The 26,530-nt window shown below is 42.8% G+C and overlaps 1 protein-coding gene across 2 annotated transcripts in view; it reads right to left on the bottom strand.

Moving 5' to 3' along the window:
* AFF3 (ALF transcription elongation factor 3) overlaps positions 1 to 14,847 on the bottom strand; it is a 333,175-nt gene extending 318,328 nt beyond the window's left edge. For both annotated transcript variants that reach the window (XM_065829465.2, XM_071808326.1), the window contains exon 1: positions 14,492 to 14,847. In XM_065829465.2, coding sequence (XP_065685537.2) covers positions 14,492 to 14,544 — 53 coding nt within the window. In that variant the 5' untranslated portion in view covers positions 14,545 to 14,847. The remainder of the gene's footprint in view (positions 1 to 14,491) is intronic.
* Between the last annotated feature and the right edge of the window lie 11,683 nt (positions 14,848 to 26,530).

The following is a 26,530-nucleotide window of genomic DNA, read 5'->3' as shown; positions in this document are numbered from 1 at the left end:
TGTGAGAAAGTCCTAGGGAGATGTGGGACTATTAACTCGATAAGGTCTAGTAATACCTCAAACACTTTCTGTTTTATTGAAAACATGCTAGCATCTTTGCTCGGAATAGACTACTTATTTAAACACAAGTGCAGTTATTTACAATCCAGTGAAGTCCCCAGCTACATTTCTATGCAGCCCATATCATGATGGTAAAGAAAGCTCATTTGCCAGTGAAAGTAAATGTTTTCATTTCTATAAAATCAGTCACGCAGTCTTACAGGGCTGAGGTACTTTCCCTCTCAAATAAATGCAGAGGTGAGGGTAAAGGAAGTGCTGATCTGGTCAGACCTGTGATCCTCTTCTGTTGTTTCTCAATGGGGCTTGTTCCTGATCCCACTCAGACCAAAAAATTTCCAAAACTTTGTGCTTACACTTAGCATTTCCAATAGCCAAATGGTGAGGAAGCATATCCAATAGGCAACTTGCATGTGGTGACCCTGTTTTCCACCATATGGAAATACTTTGTGCCAAGCCAGTTGGCCTACAAGGCAGAGAGCAACCCTTGGCCCATTTTAGTATCTTCACCATGGCCTGAAGTTCACCACTTTTGAACATCCTCGAAGGTGGGAGGAGAATACATAATCACAGCATGGGACTATCAGGATCCGATTTCTCCCTGCCTGAGGCAACCTGATCTCCATCACCCTCAGGAAGGTCCTCACACATTCACACCTCTTAAGCTAAAGCCCTCCTACAAAAATAAGGGTTTAGTGCAAACTTAGAGGGTACTCAGGATGCTAATGCTCTGAAGTGGTAATCAAGAGCATTCACCTGACACACAGAAAACTTTCATGCAAAGAACCTGCAGAAAGATTTGAACTAGTAAGAATTTGAGGTATAATTCACAAAAAAAAAAGGCCTAAATTTACAGAAATAGCACCTTTATGGGTGCAGGGTTGTTTTTATTTTCAGGGTGATTTCGTGGCTTGAGTCAGCACAGGCACACTGAAAAATGATGCTCAAGCATCTCCCATATGCCCCACTCCCCCTAGACATGCTCTGGGAATGCTGACATGAAAATAGAAAGTCAGCAGTTTTTACCAGGACTCCCAGGCAAGTCAGTCACGGTGGAAGCCTGACATTCAGAAGACCTGGAAAACGGCCAGTATGCGCACAGCATGTCCATCCTGTATATGCTTGCATTCAGGTGCATCAGATTTATTATGCATGTGTAGATCATCTGATTTATTGCCATGGTTTATTACCAGGTGCAGCAAGGCCAGCAACATGTTCAGAATATGCTGGATTTACTGCACGTACATGGGACATCTGCAAGCACAAACAATGGCCTTTCCTACTGAGCCTTCAGGAACCATACTCAAACTTCTGGATTCACTTTGGTTCTGCACTCGTCTGCAGGCAGAGATACAATTCTGGGATAACATAAATGCAACTACTTTAGCATACTTTTAGAGAGTATTTGTGAGAAAACTCGTTTGTACTTTTTGCTTCTCAAGAGGGAACAGTAAGTGGATTAGGGTGAACTAACAGCATTTCAATAGAGCTAGCCTGTTTCTCTACCACAAAGCAGATACATTAGCACCTAATGAGTTATGATGACTTCAGTTTTAACAGATGAGTTTTCTTCCGCCAACCACATTACAGCATAAGCACCACTGAAATTTTATTAGCTGGTTTAGCATGTGAATATGAGCTGAGGAAAGGAAAACTCTTGAGTTACATGTTTGTTCAAAAAATCAGAATTCCATTTTCTTTAAGGCTTCCAATGAGAGGTTTGTTTCCAAGTCATTTCTGAAAATGGGAATTAGGGTATATTTGACTGGCGGTGTGGGCGCCAAGACTCACTCTGATCTGAAGCAGCAGCACTGGAGTAGTACTCCATACTAGTACTCTAATAGATATATTGAATTAGTTCCCATTGGTGCCTCACGTATTCTGATGAGGTGCTGGAGTGCCTTGAAGAATACCTAATAGTTATCAGCGTTTCAGTATGCAGAGCCCTGAGGAGTCTCACTCCTCACTGATTGTGGAAGAGTTCCAAAGAAAGAGGTTACCTACCTAGGGAGCTCTCCTACACTCCTGCAACTCTTCATCATGTACCATCCCTCCTGGTCCTACCCTTCACTGACCCAGCCCATGACTTTCTGCCCCCAGAACAATGTCTTGTGCTGCCACCACACAAGCACCTGGCTTCCCTGTTGTTCCAGCAGCTGGGCGCATTATCTTCCAACTGACTTTGCAACAGCTGTATTGGAAATTCTGCAGGTTCTAGTATCACATGCATGGAAGCGGTATTTCTCTGGGTCAGTTCACAGAGATTGCTGAAGTGCACTCATTGTCTTTGATCTTGTATGACCTCAGGCTCCAATATTCCCACAGGTAACTCCCTGGCACTGAGATACACCATCCCATGTCAGGGAACCTGTAGATCTTTAATATATTGGGATTTTGGTGGCTTTGAACTACAGTGCATTACTGACAGAGACTTAGCTTACTCATCTGCTGAGATCTTTGGGCAAGGGCATTTTTTCTGCTGCTACACATACATCGGTTTGCACAACTGGACTTCATAGATGAGTGCTAGCTCCAGCTTGGGATGCTGCAGTAAAGAGCATTTCCTAGGCAGGATGCATTGACTATGAGCCCCTTTTCTTTACAGCTCTTCACTAGTTCCCACTTTCCTCACCGTGATATCCCTTTGGGGCCTATCCCCATCATTATGAAAAGTCATTACCAAAAGCTATTACAAAAAGGCTGACTCTAGTCTTCTTTTGGCCCATTAGGGCAATTCACTTTCCAAGTTCCAAACTAACACCTTCAGGGTATCCCTGTGCTGTCACTCATGTTTGGGAGGAGTCCTCATAAACATGCACAAAATTGCTCCATTGTTCTTTTTGAGGTTCTTGCAAAGAAAGTTCTGTTTTTTCCCCCATCATGCTCACACTCAAACATCTGGCACCACTGTCAGGCTGGCAGTTTCCTGTGATCACTGTTTATTTGGATGATTAAAATACTGTCTTTTCTTTCTGACCAGTTTTGCCTTTATCCATTATATTCTTTTGTCTTTCAATTTGTCTGCAAAGTTTTTGGTCCTATGACTGCTTCTTTGTCCCATTTCTGAACAGCACCTAGTGCATCAAATCTGAGTCCCTACTTACCAATGGTAATGCACATGAATAACAACAGCAACTTGCAGAAGGGTAAAATATCATTGCTGCTACCCTCTCTGGGAGCCAGTGCAGAGCACTAGCCATTCCAGTCCATCAGTGAAATCTGGTTATGATGTGAACATGAGGATTTTCACTATTGTTTCTATTGGGGTAAAGAGGTAAGTAGTTTCCTTTTCTGGGAAACCTTCACTGCAGTTTAATTTCAAATCACCCATGTTCCAGAACTAACTGCAACTTTCATTATTTGACTATTTTCCTTCCTCTTTTTAAGCCATATGATAATTCATTCCTTTCTTTTTTTTTTCTTTTAATCTATAGGTTACTTTGCTGTGTGCAAGTGTCACAGAAGTCATTTTTCTAGTTACTCTGACAAACCTGACATCTTGCAGCTGTTACACATCTTGCTTCAATTACCTCTCTAGATAAAAAGAATTCTTAAAGCCCAAAGGCTGCAGATGGCTTCCTGGTGAGGGGTTAACTTCAGCTTCATCTTAAAGCTTTTTTGGGGGTCCCTTTTCTCAGGCTGCTCTCTTCAGTCTCCTTCGCTTATGCCCTTCTAATTTTGCTATATCTCCCACACTCTAAGATCCATTCCTCTTTGGACATCAGCAGGAGAGGACCTAGAGCACGACCATCCATCCCTGCCTCCTTCCCACTCAAACGTGCCTGAAGGGAAGCGAAGTATCTGTCTCTTGAACCTTATCTCCACATTTCTTGCAGGCTGCTTACAGCAGGGCACAGCTGAATGAGCACAAATCAGTGGATTGACAACTCAGACCACCACTAATCCCTAATAAATCCTGGCTTGTCCCGCAGACTTGGGAAGCTCTTGATAACTGCTGACGCTCTCGACAACTGGTGATGCTCTCAGTATCTGGCAAACCACTTGTGTCTAATTGGGTACCCTGAGATATTTACACTGTGCTTAATGGTTACAGAAGAGATTGATCACCCCATTCTTGGTATCTATCCAAAAAGGGTATATAAAATCCTTTGATCTTGCTAAGGCAGCAAAACATGTCTAACCATCAGTTATGTAAAGGTGGTTGTTATTAATTTGAATACTGCACAGAGAGGAAAGAACAGAAGTACCATATAATGAGATATATTAAGACTACAAAAGAATTAAGTGAAGCCGTTATGTTATGAATCATGATTTTATTGTTCAGCAGTCAGCTCTTGATGTAATTCAGATAATAATGAATGGGCTAATTCCTTCCACCTTTATTCAGGCAAAACTTCCATTGACTTCAAAGAGAAAGTTGTCCAAGTCAGAACTAGAGACTGCTGCATCTATCCCATTATTTGCAAATGCTTTTCTGAATATAAAGTGTTCCTTTATAATGGGCTATCACCAATAACAATAACATTTACATAATATAGACTTCTTACATAAGTGTCTTTCATGTTCAAAAAAAGACTTTTTATTCTTATTGCAAACTGCCACATTAAAAGTTCTTCCACAAACCCTAATATTTATTAAAGTATACGGACATGCAGACTTTCTCAGTGTACTATTTGGATCATCTTTCCTTCTGCTAAATTTTTCTCATTTCATTTTACCATATTTTTTTTTCTCAGGAGAATGTGTTACTTGTTGATTATCAGCAAAGAGATGATTTATCACTGCAAATATTTCTCTTTATCATAGAAAACAGAGTGCCAGAAATGGGAAAATGTGCTAAGCTTTCTTATATTTTAACAGATGCTAGGAGTATTTGAGGAAACAAAGGAATAGATAGTCTTACATCACTATTTCTCTCACTCTGTAGTTCTACCTATAAGCTAACACCCTATATAACGTTTCAAATTGCTACTTTCAAATAATTCTTATAAGTGATGGCTCAAAACTTGAAAAATGTGCCTAAGTGTAATACTATCTGTTTTGATCAAGGGAGGACTCCTCAGGTTTTTGACAAAAGCACATTTTTTTTTTCTCTGATTATGAAGTATGCACTTCCATCTGGAACTTATGTTGATATTGTGAATCTTAATGCCTCAGAAAAGCACACAGAACAATGGACAGGCACTACTTGATTGTTTTAAATTGAAATTAATTAATTATGAAACAGCTGCAATAGTCTAAATTACTTATTTCCCATTTCAGTGAAAATGAATTTACAGGCATTTGCAAAGCATACAAAAATAGAGACGAGAAAGTCTGTAAGAAGGGAAGTCATGTAGAATTGTCTATGATCTGTATTTCAAGAAAGTAAATAATTAATAGCTCCAAGGAAGCATATTAGAGATTCCTCTTTCCATTATACAGTCACATTGAGCAGTGAAATAATGCCTTAAATCTCAACAACAAATGCAGTACAGAACTCAGTAGAGTTTACCTTTTCAGATAATCATGTTTTCAGCTGAAAACAGTGATTTTTTCACATTACAACCAGACTGTGACTTGAAAGAAGCTTTTCAGTCATTTAGTCAAGACAGATGAGCAATGAGTGCTAGAAAAGCTACCAAGGCATCAAAAGATCTACAGTCAAGGCCATTAAAGAATAGCTAATCTGCTCTAGTTCTAATTCTCCGCTAATGGGTTTCCTTAAATGTGCTTTACATCAGCTGTAATTAGTTCAAGATATTGCTACTTATATACTTCTAAGAACAACAACAGAAAAGGTTGCATTTCTACCACATCATATGTAATCATGTTCACGCAGCCATGCATGCAAGCTAGTAAGTTCTTGTGCAGTGTGAAGCCTTGAAGAGTGTTGTAAAGAGATACTTTGCCTTGATCTACAAAAGCCAGCATGAGTCCAGCAGCAACAGCATTTATCTATGCTTTCCTTTGTTGGGGTTATCTCAATGCCATTTCACCTCAGATGTTGCAGAATCAACTGCACTAAATGTCCAGGGATACATGAAGCCGCATGTATTGGAAATACACACATCTTTGCTACCAATTCTATGGGTTTGGAACAGATTTTCATAGCTGGCGGCAATGACAAAAAAGAACCCAAACCCAAAACCCTTGTCACTTTTATGATAGAGCACGGCTGGGCTTTGAAGGGATTCACTCCTTCTTGGAAAAAGGTTCTTTTATCAGGGAGTGCAGACAAATGACTTAGGTGAAACGTATGAACCTGTGGCCCTTTTGGATCCACCTACCCAGTGGAAGGGGCTGGCCGCAAGCACATTGGGGTACCCAAACACACAAGGTAACGTGGTTATACTCGTTCAGATTGGTTGGGACCACGGTGGTTTCCTTGCAGGGAGCCTGAGTAAATGACTAGCACACCATCACCCTTTGTACCAAGAAATTCCGGACAGTCTTCAGGCCTCGCCACAAACAAAACACCTTGTAACATTAATTTACTCTTTAAACTGGTGGCATTTAGTTAACTCAAGGTCATTGTCCTGCAGAAAATGTTACGCTCTCCTTGCCAAACACAAATGAAGAAATGCATGCTTAGCTTTTACTGTTACTTTGTCCTTTAAAAACAGTCAATGACATGACAGGTTACCTCCCTGACTACTTCAGAAACAAAAAAAATGTTAAAAAGTGTCTTGTATTGGATGCACATCAATATAATTATCTTCAGCAGAGTATTTCTGTCAAGAAACTTTGTTTTTTCTGGACTGAGGTTCAACCATCTACCACACTTGCTATTCTATGACAAAGAACAACAAAAACATTAAAATCACATCATTCCCTCCCAAAATTGACAGATCTGAGAGATGAGCCCTCCTGGTCAATCAGAAGCAGTCAATAACAGAAAGAATCAACTTTCTCTTGGTGCATCACTAGGAGGTAGACACTACTTAGCAACATCGGAACAAAAGCTAAACCCCCACAGAGGAGGTTTAGGATATTTGCCAACATCTGTCCATCAGAGCAGGCTCCCTAAAACCTTCACAGTGACCAAAGCAAAGGTGGCAAGCATAGAAACAAGGAGATAAATGGTAGGAGAAACCACTGCTGGGATGGTTTCTGAACCTGAACCCTACAATTGTATCCTGGTACCTAGCCTGCACCATCATGGAAATGCATGCACTAGGAAGGCCACCAGTTTTTCCCTAACCGATTTTAAAACTGATACATGCAATAAGAAGTGATCACAGCTCAAAGCAATCAAAACATACTCAGTGTAAGAAGACACCACCTTCATCTTCTATATGTCCATTCCTGTCATTCAGTCATATGAGGCTGAGCCACAAAGGACTCTTTCTTTGGTCCAAAACATATGAAAACAACCACACGGAAAGACTGGGTTACATTAAGAAGTTGTGCACCTTTGTAAGATAAAACCCTATTGTTTTTAGTTTTAAGTACTTACAGTTGTGGATCATGTTTATTGAGAAACACAACACAGCAGCAAAAAGCTTCTTAGCAAAGATTTCTGGTCCCTTCTGCATAATTTTAAGTGTTTCCTGACTGCTGAGACCACCACTGCTGCATTGGAACTAATTCATTTTTTAAAAAATACATAAAGGATCTCTGAGGATAAGTTTAAATTGCATTCCTATTGTCATATTTCCCAAGATACATTGTAACCAGGTCCTTCGTACATGTATGCAGGTTAAAATCTTCCTAAGAGGATAAAATGCACAGCTTAAGTCACTAACACTACTTTTTGTTTCCTTAAAGTATTAGGAAAGCTGAGATACCAAACTGCAAGAGAGGAACACAAGTTATGCACCTTTGAAAAAACACAGAAAATGTTTAGCACAGAATATTAATAATTGTCATCATGCTAATTTAACTGTTGCTAAAGTTCATTCACTCTTTCTCCTAAATATAAATTAGTACTTGCCCACAAATTATTCAGAAATTATATAAATTATTACCTGAATATTAAACTATCAGTGTCCATTTTTGCTTTCCTGGGGCCTTAGGCTGCACCAGCAAGCACAACCGGTGCCTTAAAACTGATTTTAAGAGATGGAAGGCCAGTGAGTAGCCCCACTAGTAATGATGTGAACACAGTGGGTTTGGCTGGAGCTGGGACCGGGCAGCTCCCCCAGCAGCAAATCCAGTCCCCAGCAGTGGCACCAAAATGGTAATTCCCTTCCCCCGCAGGCCAAGGTTTACGAACAAGTAGTCTTATTCAAAACCAAGAAAACTTGGTTACAGCCTTCTCTTTTCCTCCTTTCAGTTGTTCATAAATAACTCGTGGTTCTCCACTGGAATTAGCCTTACAGCTAACCAGCCCGTAGACATGGGAACTTCACATAGGTTTCCTAGAAAAGCCCATCTTTGTGAAATCTCATTTTGTGCGGATGTCACTTCAAAGCTACAACTTGATCAATTTGTTAGATGACATACCATCTCCCACAGAATTTAACCTCCCTGTTTTCTAGCTGTATCAGTTTTTCTTCATTTCTATTTATTTTACTCTATTATTCTTATTGTTAATAAAGTTATAACCAGACTTAAAGGTTATTTCTGAACATACACTGCAGATAATTGCTGGAACACGTTTTATCAGTGCTTTGTTGTTTCCAAGTCATGAATTTGATGCAAATGGATTAATTTGTTATATGAGGTTAAAAATCTTGCAATTAAACAGTTGTTTTCTCTAATGAGAGAGTTGTGGAGTTCAGCATGATGTTATTGCTAATACATGGATGACAAGATGTTCGCACAGCCAGTATTTTTTCTGTCTCTTCTTTTTTTCTTAATGGCCCATATTTCTCTTCCACTAGTTTTAAGAAATCTGGTGTTTTCCTCAAAATACTCACATAGAATGGGAAATACTAAATGCACGTCATGTCCTCTTCTGAATCCTTCTCCAGTAACTTAGCAAGGTTTCTGACTCGACTTTTCATAGCAAACATCCCGAGAGCAGCACAAATCCACAAGTCTGAGTGTTAGGAGGAAAGCCCAAAGGGCTGTTCTCCTCCTGCATCACGCCATTGGGCATGGGTGCTCAAACAGTCCTCAGGGAGGAGATGAAAGCACATTCACTGTCCTACTGGTATATCAAAATTTCATTTATCAGACAAAAACAAAGCAGAAGTTTAAAAAAATAATTGTTCTTAAAAAGGGGGACTGTGTACTGCAAATCAGAGGTGATGGTCCAGATCCCCATCTGGTATAAACTCGCAAAGCCTCTGGACTTGGTGGAGACTTAAACCAAATGAGGAGGATGTGGTACATTACACCCAGCAAATGAGCACTCACATAGCACGACAGATGTATTTTTGAAATATTACTATTCAGCTGATGTTTATAAAGTGTTATAATCATGAAAAGCTCGATTTTCTTATTATTTATAATGTTTAGTACATACAATTTGTTCAGCACTATAAGAAAAAAAACCTCAAACAATAAAAGTAATTCCTGACCCAAAGGGCTTCCAGACTAAAAAACAGGCATCAGGAAGAGAGAACATGCTGTGAAAGCAAGAGAAGGGAACACTCTATAGTTATTACTCATGTTATTGTTCGCTCACAACTTATAATCATCACAGAAAGAGCAAATTTTTAGATGGGAACTCAAAGAGGGGAAGGTGGTAACTGTGAGTTGACACTGGGAGGAAGGTAGAGTGGGAAACACTACAAAGGAAGAAAAGAGACCAATAAGATTTCAAGTAACACTTGTAGAAAGAGGCCAAGAGCTGAAACGAAAGGAGTAAGGGACAAAGTCCAAGACATGGGATGGAGTAGAGTTGTAAAAGAAATAGGAGATATAAGAAGACACTAACTTAATTTTTTGTGAGAAGGAGGTATTTTTGCTGAGTATTGTCTTAAAAGGGGTAAGTTGGTCCAGTCTCTAACCCTACTGAAAGAATGGTTTGAGTGACACCTCTTCTCTGAGAATAACTGCTTACTGTTATCTGAAAATAAACATCTTGATTTTCTGCTTTGACTGAAGAAGCATTTGTAGAATTAGCTTTCTAAAACTGTCTCCAGTAAACCCTATGCAACATGAGAAAAAAATCTTGACTTACACAAATAAAAAATGTAGTGACTAAAAGCTAGACAACCTGGGATCAAGAAGTTACAAAAGGTTCATTTATAAGACTGCTGGATGTCTGGCCACTTTTTGTTAATAGCAACTTCCAAACAAAACTCTCATTGACTTCAAATGGAGCAGGAACAGACCCAAAGATAGCAAATGAACTAGTAATTCAATACATGGTCTGTAAAACACACTGGGCCACCTTACACTGTGGCATTTGATATTGATCTCAACTTGGAAGCTGTACAGCTATACATTTTTTACATGACTATCCAACCCCTACAAAACTGATGCTAACTCAAAATATCCCTAAGTATCAGATAAGTACCAAATAAACCTATTAGATACTTGGCTTCTTCTACCTAAACAAACACTGTTTTGTTTGTGGCTAACATACTACACTCAAAATTATTTTCTTGTTTGGAACAACAAAGTAAGTGCTTTAATAAATTTGCTAATTGTTTTTAATGAACAGGAAACAAACTCAGTCTATGCATGTTTCTTACAAAAGCATGTGATGAGAGCCTTTCCAAAATGGTCTTCACCAGAGCTATCACTGTGCCTAAACCCAAACACAACGTTAAGGACCTGGCTGAATTTTGATCTAGATTTGTTAAATAAGACAAACACCACCACAAATGCCTGTAATGCAGAATTAGTCCTGGAACTCCAATTACATCCTTTGGTCTGATCATTTACTGCTTTCCATCATGTGTAGCATGTTTCCTGCTGTACAAGAGGCATATAGATCACTTCTGAGATATTCCATCTCTCTTTGTCTGGTGTAAACAAAGACAAAGCTATAAGGCACTGGAGAATCCACATCCTTGAGTCTGGACAAGTAAAACTACACATACAGCGTACAAATAAATGCTTGGAGAAAGAAAAACAGGAGATGGGGCTGTGGTTCAAAGTCATCAGTGCCGTGTGTTCAGGGTAACTGTTAGTGGTAACAACACAAGCTGATCATCCCAGATGTTCAAAAAAAAGCTTACCAAATAGGCATGAGTTTTGTTTATGCCACAGATTGGTATGTTTTCTTAAATTTTCTGTTTGAGTTTGTACTCAGCTTTCACTATTTGAATTATAGTAGTTTTCTGGGAAGCAGAAGTGTTATTGGCATCAATACAACCTGGAAAAACTGCTGTTTAGTAGAAAACAGCTCACAATACTCTCCCATTGCAGTTGACTAATTAAATACTATCTTATAGCCATGACACAATATATTATTACATTTTCTATGCTACAGCACAGTAGAAGACATAGTGTGTATTGGAGAACAAATTCATTAATAGTATAAAAGTAACAATCAATGAGAATTGATTAGAATGCTGCTGTTCATCTGGAAATCTCTCTTTGTACCCTTCTGATTTTCCAAGAACATACTAAATAAAAAGGGCACTTTAGAACAGCACATTAATATTTAATTACTGCACTTTTAAGCAAAACGTTCACCAAATACTGCAAAAAGTGGGTTTTCAGTCATAAATTAAGTGCACAAATTGCCATTATGACTACATTCAAAAGAATAAAGAACAACATTCATTCTCGCTGCAGAGAAAATTAAGTTGCTTTAAGCACTGCTCTTTGCCATAAAGTACTTCCTATCTACGTGGTCTATTTTATATCCCTTTTTGGCAACAACTGCACTAATTTGAAGGCATCTTGACAAGCCTTTGGAGCTTAAAATCAACACACCAGCTTTGTTTCGGTCAGTTTAGCACAGTATCCAGCTCAGGCTTCTTGAGAATGTGCATAACCTGCCCATCATCATCACCCTACCTGCGATGGGACTGACCAACAGCCCTTTGCCACAGCCGCTGCAGCACCGAGGTACCGCTGGCCTTTACATCGGATTTTAGGAGCTCTCACGAAGCAAAAGTAAGTTTTTATTTAATACTGCTCATACAACTTCTCAAAATGACTATTTCAAACCATTTGCCAAAACAGCTGCTTCATTATAAACTTCCAGCTCAAGATCTCAGATACTCCAAGCAGAACCTAGTGCCCCAAAAGGGCACGAACACACAAGAGCAGACACCTGCAAACGCTCTGCTGCCCCAATGAGCTCCGCTGACAGCAGGTGTGATCCCCTCACTAGGCACTGCTCTGGACTTTTGGGGGTACAATCCCTACAGAGGAGTGAGAGTTTAGCAATGAATGCAGGCCTGTCACTGCATAATGGCTTTTAATGTGCTATTTGAAGCCTTTCTGTTGAACCTTCTAAACTGCAACAACTACAGAGGAAAACAAACAAGTTCTGTGAAAACACAAGCTCACTTGTAACACAAATACAGACTTTTTAAGCAAGTAATTTAGCTGGAAAATGGTTGATGTCTTTTTGGACCCGTACAGGAGCTTTATGGCGACCACGGTCATTTGAAAGTGGCTCCACAATATTCGAAAAGCATGCTAAAAAGGTTACAAAACTGAGCAATTGCCAGACACAGCCTAAAGCCCTTGCTTTCCAGAGTTACATTGTTAGGTTTTCAAACTCAGTATTAACTCCAATAGCAAGCTTGCAGAACAGACTAATGAACAGCACGCTTTTGTTGGGAAAAGAAAATTCCTTGAAGTTTGTCTTCATTCAAGGAGAAAGGGAAAAGTATTTGAAGGTGTGAAAGTATTATTTCTCTCATGCTTGCTTAATAGAAAAAAAAATACACCAAACAAACAAACAACAACAAAAAAAAATCCCAACGTGTAATTTAATTGTAAAATTGTGCATATGGACTGAAAACTTAAAATCAGGCCAGAGATAAATGTTATGTTTTGGACATAAACTGAATATTGGTATTTATAATTGAAACGAGGACATAACCTTAACTTGTGTCACAGGCAAAAACACTGTAATTAAAAACTTTTATGGGGTAATAACTAATTTTGTATTATATGCGCTCTTTAAAGTTCCCATCGCAATATAAAAGTTTTATTAGGCTGGATGTTATCAATGTATGCATTTCTAAGCACCCGCATTATGCAGTGCAAGCTGTTCTCATCATCCTGAGGTCTTTTGTAAGAAGAGGCTCAACTAATGGTCCAGCTTATTTTGTTACACCTGCCACTGAAGAGATAAGCCAGCACTGTCGAACGTGCACCGTACTATTAGAAGATATAGATGACCTGACACGTTAAAAAAAAAATAATAATAATGCACACCGTTAACTAATGTCGGACAAAAGTAATCTCAGCACCCCAAACTACCGATCTAGCCAGCCGGACACAAACTGCCACCGCTGTCCCGGCTGCCCGCAGGCCTGCACCACGGCTGAGCGCACCCAGCCCGAGGGGGGAAGTCACACACCGACCGCCTGCCCACGGGTGGGAGCGGCGAGGCCCCGCGGCATCCCACCCGCGTCCCACCGTGAGGGGATCCGCCGGGATCGCGTCCCACCGCGGCGTCGCCCCGGCGGTCCCGGAGCTGCCCGGGGGCATCTCCCCGCACACCGGGTGGCCTCGGCGGCGACCGCCACGGAGCGCGTCCCCACTGCTAACCTCGGCCGGCCCCGCCGGGGCCAAGCCGTGCCGGGCCGGCGGCGGGGAGCGGCGGCCGCCCGAGGGCGGCGTGACTCCCGCAGTAAACTCCGGGACTTGGCAGCGACAGAGGCTTGGGGAGGGTGGTGCGTGGGGGGGGAGGGAGGGCAGCGCTTCCCACCTCCAGCCGCTAATGACATTTCTAGAAATTGTTTCCCCTCCTCCCTGGCAGCTCCGCACCCGCCGCTGGAGAGGGCATGGACGGGGGTGCGCCGGGGAGGTCAAGGGCATGCAAGGCGGAGGGGGGGAAGGGGCAGAAGAGTGCAGCGGAGAGGGACGTCAGAAGTGCGGGGGCAATAAAGACGGCCGGGGGGTAGTTGCGGGGCAATGGGGGTTGTGTGAATGGGGCGTGCAGGAGGGATGGGGGATGAGCTCCGGGAGCGCAGCCCGGCGTGCCAGTGGCGGGTAAACACGGGGGATCACTGGGGGGGGTTAAGACAGGGCAAGAGATCCCCTCAGCCAAATACTACATTCACCTCCAGGACCCACTCTGGCAGCCAGGAGAGGTGGGCACCCTTCCCTCTGCCCCTCCCGGGCCAGCAATGCTGGGAGAGCAAGTGGCAGGGAAGACACCTCCAGGGGTACTGCACCCACTCTTGCTGATGCACCCACCGCCCCATTTATTGCACCCCCGAGGCACTGCACCCCTCTACTCGCACACCCAAAATTATTACACTTCAAATTTATTGCACCCCTCCAGGTAAGTGCACACCCAACGCGAATTATTGCACACCCCTAATCATTGCACATCCCCCAGTTATTGCACCCCCTTCACTTATTGCACAACCCCCGTTATAGCACTCCCGCAGGTCCTGCCACTCCGCCCCCCGGCTGCTGCCCCCTGCGCCCGGGGGGAAGCAGAGGCACCACTCACCACAGAGAGTCCAGGTCCCACTCCTGAAGGAGAGCGAAGTCGAAGCTGTCCATGGTGAGCGATGTCAGCGCCGCCGCGCTGCAAACACACAACGTCCGGGGCGCATCTTAACTGCACCGCGGGCAGGGCGAGGGCGCGGAGCACCCCCGGCGCCGCCGCCGGCCCCTCTCCGCAAACGCGCGGGCGGGGACGGACCCTCCACCACCACCTTCCCGCCCTAGAAAAAAAAAAAAAGCAACCTCCGCAAAAAAAGACCCGTGCCACCGCTCGTTTGCAAGCGGCTCGGCTGGGCTCGGCTCGGCCGCCGCGCTCCGCTCCCGCCCCGCTTCCCCGCGCCTCCTCCCTCCCTTCTGCGCGCCGGGAGCGCGGTCGAGGCGGCGCCCGCCCCGCGCACGCTGCGCCCGCGCCCGCGCAGCGCCCGCGCAGCGCCCGCCCGGCGCGGAGGGGGCGGGCCCAGCCCGCCGCACGGGGGGAGTTGGTGGGAACTTCCACCCTGAGAGGTTCGCCCGGCCGAAGTTAGGGTTGGGATTTTAATTTTTGTTTCCCCTCTTCCTCCCCTCCTTCTCCTCGCCCCTCGGCCCCCTGGGACGCGCACCGGCCGAGTGCCCTCGGGCGGGCCTCGACACATCGGCGGGACAGCACTTCACGTGGCGTGCACAGCAGGATGCTCGACGGGGAAACAGTGGGGAGAAACTGGGGCAGGTTTATTGTGGGGCAGGCCGTGGCCCCAGTCCCACAGCGCTGGAAGCCGGCAGCCTCGGGGAGGCACCACGGGCACCCTCTGCCCGCGGGGCCGACAGCCTTTCGGCGGTTCAGGGTCTGAGCTTGGGTCAATGCGGTTTTGCACCGATTTCTCCTTAGATGTGTAATAAGCTGCACCTGGACAAATCACAGCTCCCACAGGCTCCATCTACATACAGGTCTACCTAGATCTGCACAGTAGATTCAATATCCCTGGTACAAGTGAACCCTTTCAAAATGAATGATGTCTGTTTAAAACTAAAAGTACTAACTGTCAGTGCTTGCCCCCCAAAGAGAGTAAGACCCCCCTCGCACTCTCCAGCTTGAGTGAAGCACTGGCTGTGATATCTGGCTGGCCAGGGAAGGCAGGCTCTCCCGATCTGTAGTTACTGAATCACATTAGGAAAGGTTAACACACATTAAATACTTTCCAGAATATTGGGCTTTTCTGCTAAACAGTGAGTAGCTGCCAGAGAAGTGCCATGTCATGGCAGACAGGGAGAAGAAATGTGCAAAATCCGTGATGAAAAGAGGGGTCTATTCATGTGACAGTGCCAGTGTGAATATCCACAGAGCAATCCCACACTGGGAGGTCCCTGCCCCTGGAGACCAACCCAACTCAGCTTGCAGCTCACTAGTGGCACCCTGATGTGCATGTAGCCCTGGCATCCCAGAGCAGTGCACAGGCTCAAGTATTTATACAGGATTCTGAGCTGGTTTTGTGACAATATGTTATTTGTTCCTGAGTTAGCTTGATTTAATTTAGGGTTGGTAACCCTGCTACAAGCTGCAGCCACACCTTTGGCTGCAGCAGAGACACGCTCCAAGGGAAAGCTTTGAAAACCCATACATTTGTGCGCAGCTTTCAGCAAGCCATCTGAAAATCCTGAGCCACTCCAGAGCTGCTTCTGTTCCCTCACACAGCCAAGATGGTGCTGCCTCCTACTGCCAGAAGTCCCCTGACCCTGCAAATGTGGAGCATCTTCAGCCTGGAGGGACCCAGGGAAGCAGGGCTCCTGCCAGGTCTGTCTCCTCACCTTCCCCAGCAGGATGGAGAAGGACATGTCCCAGGTCGGGAAGGCATGCAGCTCCCCCTGTCTTACTACAGCAAATTAAAATGAAAACGAAAAAAATCAGATCATTTCAAATGCCAGGCTTGGTCCGGTATTAATGAACACATAAAACCACGTGAAAAACAGCCTTTTCTGTCAGCTGGGATAAAGCTCAGTGTGGCTGAACATTGAGCCTGCAAAGCAGGTAACATTCTCAACAAATGTTTTACTTATGTGTGAAGAAGTGAAGGGCAGTATATTTACACTGACCTTTTTAAGGCACGGCCTGTGCTGCCTCGCTCTTCTTATTTTAAGGTAGATTTTGCAACCCACATTGCAGTATGGCCCTGATTCTTTCCCTGAGTCCCAGCTTACACAGTGATTTGCGGAAGTGCTTAAATCACCCTCAAAATGGTACGTGCAGTAGAGGAGGCTTCGGCTGTCATTACGGACTAAATCACTAGAGGTAGGACCCCTTTACATCAGTGCTGGAGCTGACCATAGGTCATTCTGTAAAGCATGAGGTGGACTGCAATCCTCACAAGTGACAGTTCACAAATGCATGGAAACCTCAAAGTGAAATTCTGTGGGCTAAATTCATAATCCAAACTGAGATCAATAGAAAAAGTAAACAAACAACATGAGCCGCACTGAGTGAATTAAATTTCAAATGGTAATACCTAATGATAGTAACATAGACAGTGTGTTTTATGTTTGTAATATGTTTTAACATACAAGATTTTTTTTTCTTTTTTTTTTTTCTTTTTACATTTCTTGCATGTATATTATTATTGTGGTGTTCCTCTCTTTCCCACCATGACCATGATTCTATTCTCATGTGGAGCGGAAAACATCAAGACTAATTGCACTGAAATTAATATCAGTTGAAAATCTCAACTGCTTTGGTTAGCTGCCAAGTGCTGGAAGTTTCCCCTTTTTATTCTCTGGCCTTGATGACATTTTCAAAACTCCTTGAATGTGAGACCTCACCTACAGGTTAACCTTCCTCCTCTGATTTTGTTTCCTCTGTGATGTGCCCAGCCAGGCAGGCTTGTGGCTTTGCTGTGCTCCTCTGCCAACTCCTCAGCATAACACTGTGGTCAGTCCCTGTGGCAGGAGCATCCTCTGTGCTCTGCAATCTCACTCAAATGATGCCCGTTTGCCATCCCTCAAACAGTAACCTCACCTGCTACCTTCTTACTTAAAAATGCCCGATCTATCACCAAGCGTGGTATGATTGCAACCGTAATGTACAGTAAATTAAAGCAGATTGTTTAAAAGGAGTTCAAGCCCATGCCTGAAGGAACTCCTTCCATGCTGCCTGTTGCAACCCATGGCTTCCCCGCAACCACCAGTTCCCCCCTGTCATCCCTTGCTGTGTGACTTGTCAATATTTTCAACTGCTGTAGGGAGTGAAGCCTGCCTATTTAGGAAAGCGTGGCATTATATACATAAAAATATGCTGTGTGCTATCTAATCCTGCTTGTTGTACATATATTTTTAATGATTCATGTAGACATTACTTGCCCCTTCATTGTGCTCTTTCCTCTGTTAACAACTCTTCATTAAGAATAAGCAAGCAACTGTGCCCAGTCAAGCAGACTTTTTAAGAAGAGCTGAAGGCCTAGGAACAGTATGTAATTCAAATCCATTACATAAAGAATGCATGTAACAAGAAAGCTGAACATCATCTTGGAAGTTGACATTTCCCACTTCTCAGACTCTCTGTATTGAGTATGGCATAGCAACTGCCTGAGGAAAAGATAATTTTAATGCAACATAAAATAAGGGGGAGGTGAGAAATACTACATTCTTAGTCAACATCCTCTATGCAAAATATCACTATAGTATCTCTTTGGCATAACCTTCCTTTAAAACATGTACCAGTGAGAAAGGAATTCCCAGTGAACTCGTAAGACTTCAGCTGAATGCTTTCAAAGAACAGGAGAGGAGTTCTGGGGGTGACCAGTGTAGGAAATTCCTTAGCATCAGTACAGTGTGTCTGGTGTGTCTCAAGAATGTGATTTTCTATGTCTTACCCCACTTTTGACACACCAGTGCAGAGGTGGTGAGACATGGTCAGACCCTCTTTTTTTGCCTGTGGATTTCAGCAGTTGCTCAGGGCAACTGAGGATATGGTGCAGCCGAGGATACACAGAGCAGTCCAGGATTACACCGCGTGTGTTGGACCTTGCCGTTTCGGGGACAAAACGGAGCCTGTCACACCTTACCATTTTTCTCTAGCAAACCCATGCCTGCAATAACCAAACAACCTAATCCATCAGCAATTCCTTTGGAGGGCAGATTGCTACATTGCTCAACGTGAGGGCTACCAACCACAGTCACATGTTTTGGGATCTGTGATGCACTCTTAGCACTTCTTGTAAGGCAGTGTCCTCCCAGGGCAGCTCCAGCAGCTGCTCTGAGCTCTTGTATAGGCTGAGACAGGACATATATGGTTCCTCAGTAGGTGTTTACATAAAGCCCAGACACAAATCTCTTCCAAAGGATGAAAAAGCCAAGAAGCACTATTTAGCCTTGCTTCAGCAACTCATCACTATACAGAGTAGTACCTACTCCAGCTGGGCACAGGGTCCACAGGGGCAAGGGATCCTAAATTAGAGCTGCTGTTGCAGAATTAGTCCCTCAGTGCTTTAGGATGTGTTTTGTTTGTCCAGGAGTCTCTAAAGTAGTCTATTGAATATACTTTATAATAGGTTTGCTATTTAAATTTAACTACAGTGTTGCACTATAATTAGATACTTAAAGGCTTAAGTGTAAAGAGTTTTAAATGTAGGGTTTTTTCATAACCTCATAGTTTACAGCAAGACAAACCCACTGGATTATCTAGTCTAGCCACCTGTATCATATCACTGTCTATCCAGTTTCCCTGTTTTTCCCATGTTGAGCCCAGTTACTTGCAGTTTGAGCAGTTGCACAGCTCATAGTTTAGTACTCTTAACATAATAAAATGTACATTTGTAAATAATTTTACTCTCAAAGTAGCTTTGCTTTCCCCCTCTATGTCTTTAACCCGATAATATTTCATTAAGTTAGTGCTAAGTTCCAGCACAATGGTCAGTGTTGCTTCAACAGAGAGCGAAATGAGCCCTGAATCACGTTTCCCTATTCATTTAAACTTGCAGTCTGCTTTGAAATTCCGTAAGATGGAAGTTGTGTTTATGTCTGATCACTAGTGTATGCCTAACCTGAGCTCTTACCCAGCATGTGTAAGTGCTCCTTGATTCTGTGCTCCAATATACCCCTTTATTGCATTATTATATGCTATATTTGTTGGGTGGTTCTTCCCTAGTCACTACAGAAGATGCCAAAAATATTGTGAATGATATCTCTCCTGCAAATATCATCACAGTCTATTTATACACTGTAGCTTCTGAGATTTGATAAGACCAGAGCGTAATATGGCATGGATACAGATGCTGTCAAAGTTAAGTTAACACAACATATTTCATCGCCCTCCCACTTAACATGCATGATACACAAATGGTTGCAAACTATCAGTCTTTTAAAGAAGCAAAATATATGGATTTAATTTTTAGTGATTTAACTTGGTAATTAATCCAAATTATTAGTTAACAATAGCTAAAACGGAGAACTATAATGGATTCTCTGGATAATGAAAATATTTATTATTTTAATAAGTTGCATGGCTGGAAGTCTAAGTCAAGTCTTAGTCTACTGGTCACATATTGCTCTTGATTCACTCATAGGACCCCCACGGAAGCAGGTGGATGGCTGTGTCCCTGAATGAAGAAATATAAATCGCTGCTTCTGAGTATTGACGACAGCATCTATCATGTCAGATGCAGAATTGATCCATCTTAAATTATGAGCCAGGGCTGAAGGAATTATGCCAATTAGAGAGACACAGATTTTTTTTCTCTTGTTTTTCTTCTTTCATGTATTTTTCTCCCCACAGAAAAAGCTTTGAGACCTATCTATATTATGAAAACCCTTTTGTTGCCTAAGACCCAAAGAAAGATTTAAAAAGAAAATGTAATTGCTGAACAGAAGTGCTATGAGGGCCGTTTCGGGCTCAGGGGAGGGGAAGGTCAAGTTTTTAACCTGGAAACAAAAGGACTGAGCCCAACTCTATGAGTGGGCTTTCCCTGGGGTCTGGATCAAACAAAGCCCTTTTGCTGGACTGTGGCTTTCTCAGCGATGGGGAGGGCATGACCCACCGGTGATGAGTGCAGCAGGTACACGCCATCCTCCAAAGCACAACCCAGTGAGGGGTCTGCAGGTTGGGGTCAGACATGGGGGAGCAGCAAAGAGTGTGTCCCCAGTGAGAGGTCCCCATTGCCCATACTTGCCAGTCATCCCCGAACAGATGTCAGGGGCCATCTCACAAAGTGGCCAAGGGAGCAGTAGACAGAGACCCGAGCTACCCAGCACTGCCAGTGGCACACAATGTCCCTTGGATCCAAAAGAGAAAGGTTTCTAACCTCTCCTTCATTTTTCCTCCAAAGATTTCTGGATTTGTGAGCAGTGTCAGATTCGGTTAAGTGATTACTACACATTCCCTTTTATCTTATGTTCCTGCCTTGTTAAACGGCTTTAATAAATGCCATAATTATAATTCTCGGTGACTGTGCCAGTTTTAAGGTTGCATCCTTTCAGAGCATCTCTTAGAGCAGTGGCTCCCTGAAGAAAACCTCTGTGTGACCGAGGTTGCTGCCTGGCTGCCTCCACAGAGCAGGCAGAGGCAAAACAGAGACAAAGGCAGCAATGCACAGTGCAAGCAGCAACGCACAGCACAGCACAATCCCTGCCTGCCTGCACACCACACTGAAGGTACAGGCAGGGGTTGTGCTGCACATGTTCCCCATCTCGAGCCACTGCCTGCACCACACAAGCAAACCCTGAGCAAAGCCAATGCCAAGACATCTGGCAAAGATTATATATCTATATATCTATCTATCTATATAGATGCATACATACATACATACATACATACATACATACAGGCTGCCCAGGGAAGTGGTGGACTCCCCAACCCTGGAGGTGTTTAAAAGGCATTTAGACAAGGTTCTTAGGGACATGGTTTAGTGTTAGAGTTAGCTTAGTTTTAGACTCGATGATTCTGAGGGTCTCTTCCAACTGAAATGATTCTATGATTTATATATATATATATATATGTTTGGGAATAATTACATTTCCAAACCAAAACAAGGAGGACAGGCAGGTAGTCCTTGCTGAAGAACCACAGGAGCTTGTGGCTGCTTTCCCCGAGTCTCCAATGCTGCTGTGAGCTGGGTACCAGCAACCAGGACCCATTGTTGGGCATGGGGTGGATGGTCAATGTTGTATTTCCAAGCCAGTCTATTGTCCCCTGTTGTGGTCCCCAGGTCATCTCCTTTGGCTTTTGAAACAGGTTGGCCTCTGTTTGCACTCCCAAGGAAATCACCCAAACTGGGTGTGGAGGTGGCAACCAACACCTGGCTTGAATACAAGTCCCCAGCAGCTACTTTTCTCCAAACCAGGGCAAAGGTTCAGAGGCATCATTTGGTAGGAAAGTAGATATAGATCTAGACTTGGTAGGAGGTTTACTCCTAGAAAGGGGAATCTAATGGCAAGGGAGAAGAAATGATGATGGTAATGATCTACCTGGGTGACAAGCTGACTCTTCAGAAATAAAAGGAACTTAAAAAAATCAACAAAACAAACAAACAAACCCACAAAAACTACAGTTTAGAGTGGGGTCCTTCCATCAACTGATAATGCCTCAGGAGATGACAAAGGACTTGCCGTGTCAAAAAGTTTCCTCCAGTTTCCTCTAGTAACCGCGGGTGCTGGCGGGTCCATGGGCTTGTGGGAACGCTGTTTGGGTCCAGAGCAGCCCATCCAATCTTCCCTTGCTGTTTTGATACTCAATGAGCTCAGCAAAGCCTCAGTGAGCATCTCTCAGACGAAGCCCTCATTTCTGGGCTAGCAGAAGTGCAATCCAGGGGAATGTTTTGTTTCATGAGGGAAAAGGAGGGTCTTTTGGAAGGGCAGTAAGGCGTTTAAAAGCAATATTTCTGGATATCTTAGTGGGTTTTTTATGTACAAAAGATAGTATATCCAACTTAAAGGGCACAGACCTTAGAGAAATTCAAATAATCTTTTCAAAAGAGGTTAAATGTATTTAAAATTTATGAGTGTGCACCCATGCAAATTGGAAAAGGAAAATAAACTATATCTGCAGAAATGGAAAAATAAATCTGCTTACATATGATGTAATTTAGAAAGTCAACTGCACCTTTGAATGATGTCTGGATGAAAGGATAAGGTAATGCTAAGGAAGGCTTAATATCTGGACTTAAAAAGCCACATGGGACCATAGTGAAAAAGGGTTTGCAATATACTTGTATATTCATTATGAAGAGTTTCCAGTAGAATGAAAACTTTATCTGTCTGGCTTTCGGCTAAGAGAGAAAGATACACAGAGAGAGCAAGTACCGTTTTTTCAACCTCATCAGTTTTTTCTATACAACTACATCTGTGCTCCACATAACTAATTTGAAAACGTACACACCAATGTTTTTTTCTAAGTCTGGTTAGTCTTTGTGGACCTCTATTTCCTCTGCTATGCAAAATAAACTTCTAGTCAAAATAACCGGGCTGAGAACAAGGGGGGAAATGATGGGAGAGAGATGTAAAGCAGAAGGAAACTAATTGTGTGGGTGATTTCAGGGAGATGTAAAGCACCAGTCAACTTAAAGAAAGAAACAAGAGCAACTCAAAATATTTTCCTTTCAACTAAAGGTGGAAATTGTCAGTGTTTGAAGCTGTGTGTGGCACAAAGTGTTACAGTCCATGTGCCCCATTAAAAAAGCTGGTGATCTCAGCTCAGTTCCTCGTGAGGAGGCACTCGCCAAGCAGCGCCGAACAATTGGGTCCCTGGGTAATAATTTTATTGGAGAGGCCAAGAAGGGAACAGCCATGGAATTAATATTGCTGTGCTGTGCTGTTCTGATTCTGAGGGTGAGAGAGGACTTTGCTTTATAATGCTGACACCACAAATCCCTTAATGAGCACTAAATTCACTTAACAAAATTCTAACTCCCTCAGATTTCTGATGTAGCTTAGTGTGTCAGCTTTACCTTAGAGTTTTCAGTGTTTTGCTAGTCTATACCATCAACCTGAGCACCCATAAAGCCAGTATTCTCTTTTATTCACTCTACCTGTTTATTCCTTAGAATATTTACCCTTTTATTAAGAGCTTCCACTTGGCTAAGACTTGTTCAAGTATAAGCTCAACAGGAAGCATTTTCCTTTATGCTGTAATAACTCTATATTGTTGCCTAGAGGGTGACAGAAAGTAACGTAAGATTCATAAAAATATAACTGTCTGAGCCAAGTAGATAGAATTATGGTAAGCATTAACCAAAGCGTATTTCTCTGTCCTATAGGGTGAAATCAGAACATCTTAATGTTTTCTTTCTTGGGTCACATAATTCTGCAAAAGAACATCAAGAGAAATGCCAGACTCCTTCGGCTTGATTGTTACGTTCTACACCAGCCTTTCGAACAGGTTTGCAAATAAAATTACTTTATTTCATTATGTGTCATTTTACATTTTGCCCATGCATCACCCCACTGAGACAATTTGTTTTAAGACACTTTTTTTTTAAGCTATGAGCAACTAGAATTTTAAACTCATATAAACTGTAATTTGTGAGGATTCTAGTAGTCTCTTTTAAAGTTTAACAATTAAATGAGTACATCCTTAGAAAAAAAGAAAAATGCATGTCTTATCCTCATTCATTTTTTATTCAAGTAACATTAAAAAAACCCCAAACCTCCAAAAGGCATACTGCTGGGGTAATTTTGACCCTATTGGAACTGGCATGGTCATTTCTGAACACAACTTTTTAATGTATGTTTTCTTTAAGTTGGATGAGGGAAGTGTAGACTTGCTAACTTTCCTTTCTGAGCCAACGAGGGGTGAAACAGCCTGTATATCTCTTGCTATCCTACAGCAAGGAGGTGGCTGAGTTCTGTCCTCCAGAACAACGCACTCCTTGCTCCCAAAAGAGAGGGTCAGCATTTTGGATCTGAAATCCCATGAAGCCAGATGTTCTGTGTCTGCAGCTAGACCAGCTCCATTAGCATTAGCAACAAACTTTTCGATAATGTCCTGCCATGCTGCAGAAGATCTACCTCTGTACAGCAGCTGTCTCCAGCAAAGAGGAAGCAAAATTATAGTAGTAGCAGGATAAATGCCACAGTCAAAGTTGTGAAGGTGGTATTTGTTAGCAGTTGTGGGTTGAGAAAGAAACCTTGCACTTGGGAGACTGGAAGAATAAAGGATGAGATAGTCTACTATAGTATTTTCATTATTTCATTTCAATATTTAGTTAAATCAGTAGACCTTAAATAATATGGAACCAGCTATAGTTGTGTTGAGTAGATAGGATGGAGTTGAAAATTCTAGGCTATTTATCACAGCTCTAGACTTCAGGATTCTGATGGGTTTTTTTGCTCTGGTTGCCTGGTAATAATTTAATATTTTTATTTCTATATTTACTTTAATTCTTAAAAAGCCAAGAGGTGGGAATATGTTGACAGACTAGAAAAGGAAGCTATTATTAATTAAAATTATTTTAAGTCTGAGATTAAAATAGTGCTCCTGCATATAAATTTGCTTCAATGAGCTGGACCTGCTGTAATGTTAAATCACTGCATAAATTAGGCAAAGTAGCAGACATACTGGCTGGGGACTAGGTGGAGCCGTCATTTTAGATGGTGCAGATTCTGTTTTTCCTATATCCTTCCAATGTGCACACGCAGCTTAGATGCCACTACGTAATTGTCCATCTCTGGTATACATAAATTTTTTTTTGCTTAAAAGACACTAGTCCAAAGTCCATGAAAATCAGTGGAAATTTCCCAACCAGCTTGAGTACAAGTTGGACCAGGCCCAGAAAGAAACAGAGTATGGAAATCTGGGAGGCAGCAGTTTCTCTGTTGCTTGCTGGTAGAGCTGGAAGGGAAATCTTGCAAAATACCATGCAGCCTGCTGTTTATTGTGTCTAACTAATACATGCATGCACCACCAGTGAGCCTATGGACAAATCTAGCTTCATGTGAAAAATCAAGCAAGGAGGGCAAAAATACCTGCTTTGTAAGACAGCAATACATTCCTGAATTTTTGGTGTTTTTATGTCACTTCTCTGTAATCACGGTGAATGGTGGCAATCTTGTATTCCCAATCATTCAAATTAAGTGATAATACTGACCGCTGTCAATCTGGCATATTAAAACCCACATGCTTTTATCCTCTCAGTGACGTGGAGTAGGGAGGACCATGGCAAGCTCTTTAAACACGAGCAGAGCCCCCACGTGGGGTATGACAGACAAGAAGGCAGGTTTCCATTGGGGTTTTTTTCATGTTCCACTGTAGGAGCAGCCCTAAACACACATTCCCCTCAGGAGCCAGAATGAAGGGATACACTGGGCCTATGCTGTGCTGAGATGGGCATCAGCAGGGGGACCGTTATGGGTAATCCTGGAGCCAGGATGTGCTGATTTACAGCAAAGTCTACCTTGACTTAGGGCAGCTGTGTGATCCCCAGGAGACCACCCAGCACTTCAGAAGTAGTGGTCTATAACTTCTCCATCCCATTGTTTTCTTGTCTATAATAAAACAGTGTGCACTGAAACAAGGTGACTGTTCCTCTCCTCTCTCCACTCTAAATGAACATCATACTCTGATGCTGAGCTTGTGTGTGAGAGGGGAAATTGGGAGCAAGGGAGGATATTAGTGGGTCCTGAATCTTAGCCCTGCACACCCAGGCATTCAGACAGAAATCCAGAGGCAATGTGCAGTCTGCCAGACCTGTAGAGTGAGGCTGCAGAGACCTGAGGCTCCCAGGGCTACTGCACTATCAGCTTCTTACAGAGCAAATAGAGAAGAGAAAGCTATCCTTGTTCCTGGTGTGACATCCCCTCTGACTAACTTCAGAAGAAGAAGTGTTCTGCATTTCCATATGGTCTGCAAGGGAACCTATAAAATAAGCTGGAATAAAAATCCTAACAAGAAGGCAGAGCAGCAGAAGGCACTGATAAATGTATTGTAGCAGAGCAGTCGGCAAGGGCTTTGCCTGATGTTGAAGGATTGCCTTTTTCTCCAGCAGCACATGCAGATGTTGAGGCAAGATTGAAAAAAACAGGAAAAACCACTACATTCTGTCAATGCTAATGCATGAAGGAGCTTATTGAGTAGTGCTAGGACTGACTC

This window comes from Patagioenas fasciata, chromosome 1 (assembly GCF_037038585.1).
Source record: "Patagioenas fasciata isolate bPatFas1 chromosome 1, bPatFas1.hap1, whole genome shotgun sequence".
In the NCBI taxonomy this organism is placed as follows: Eukaryota; Metazoa; Chordata; class Aves; order Columbiformes; family Columbidae; genus Patagioenas; species Patagioenas fasciata.
Note: the sequence above shows the minus strand (reverse complement) of the source record. Positions and strands in the feature narration are given on the sequence as shown.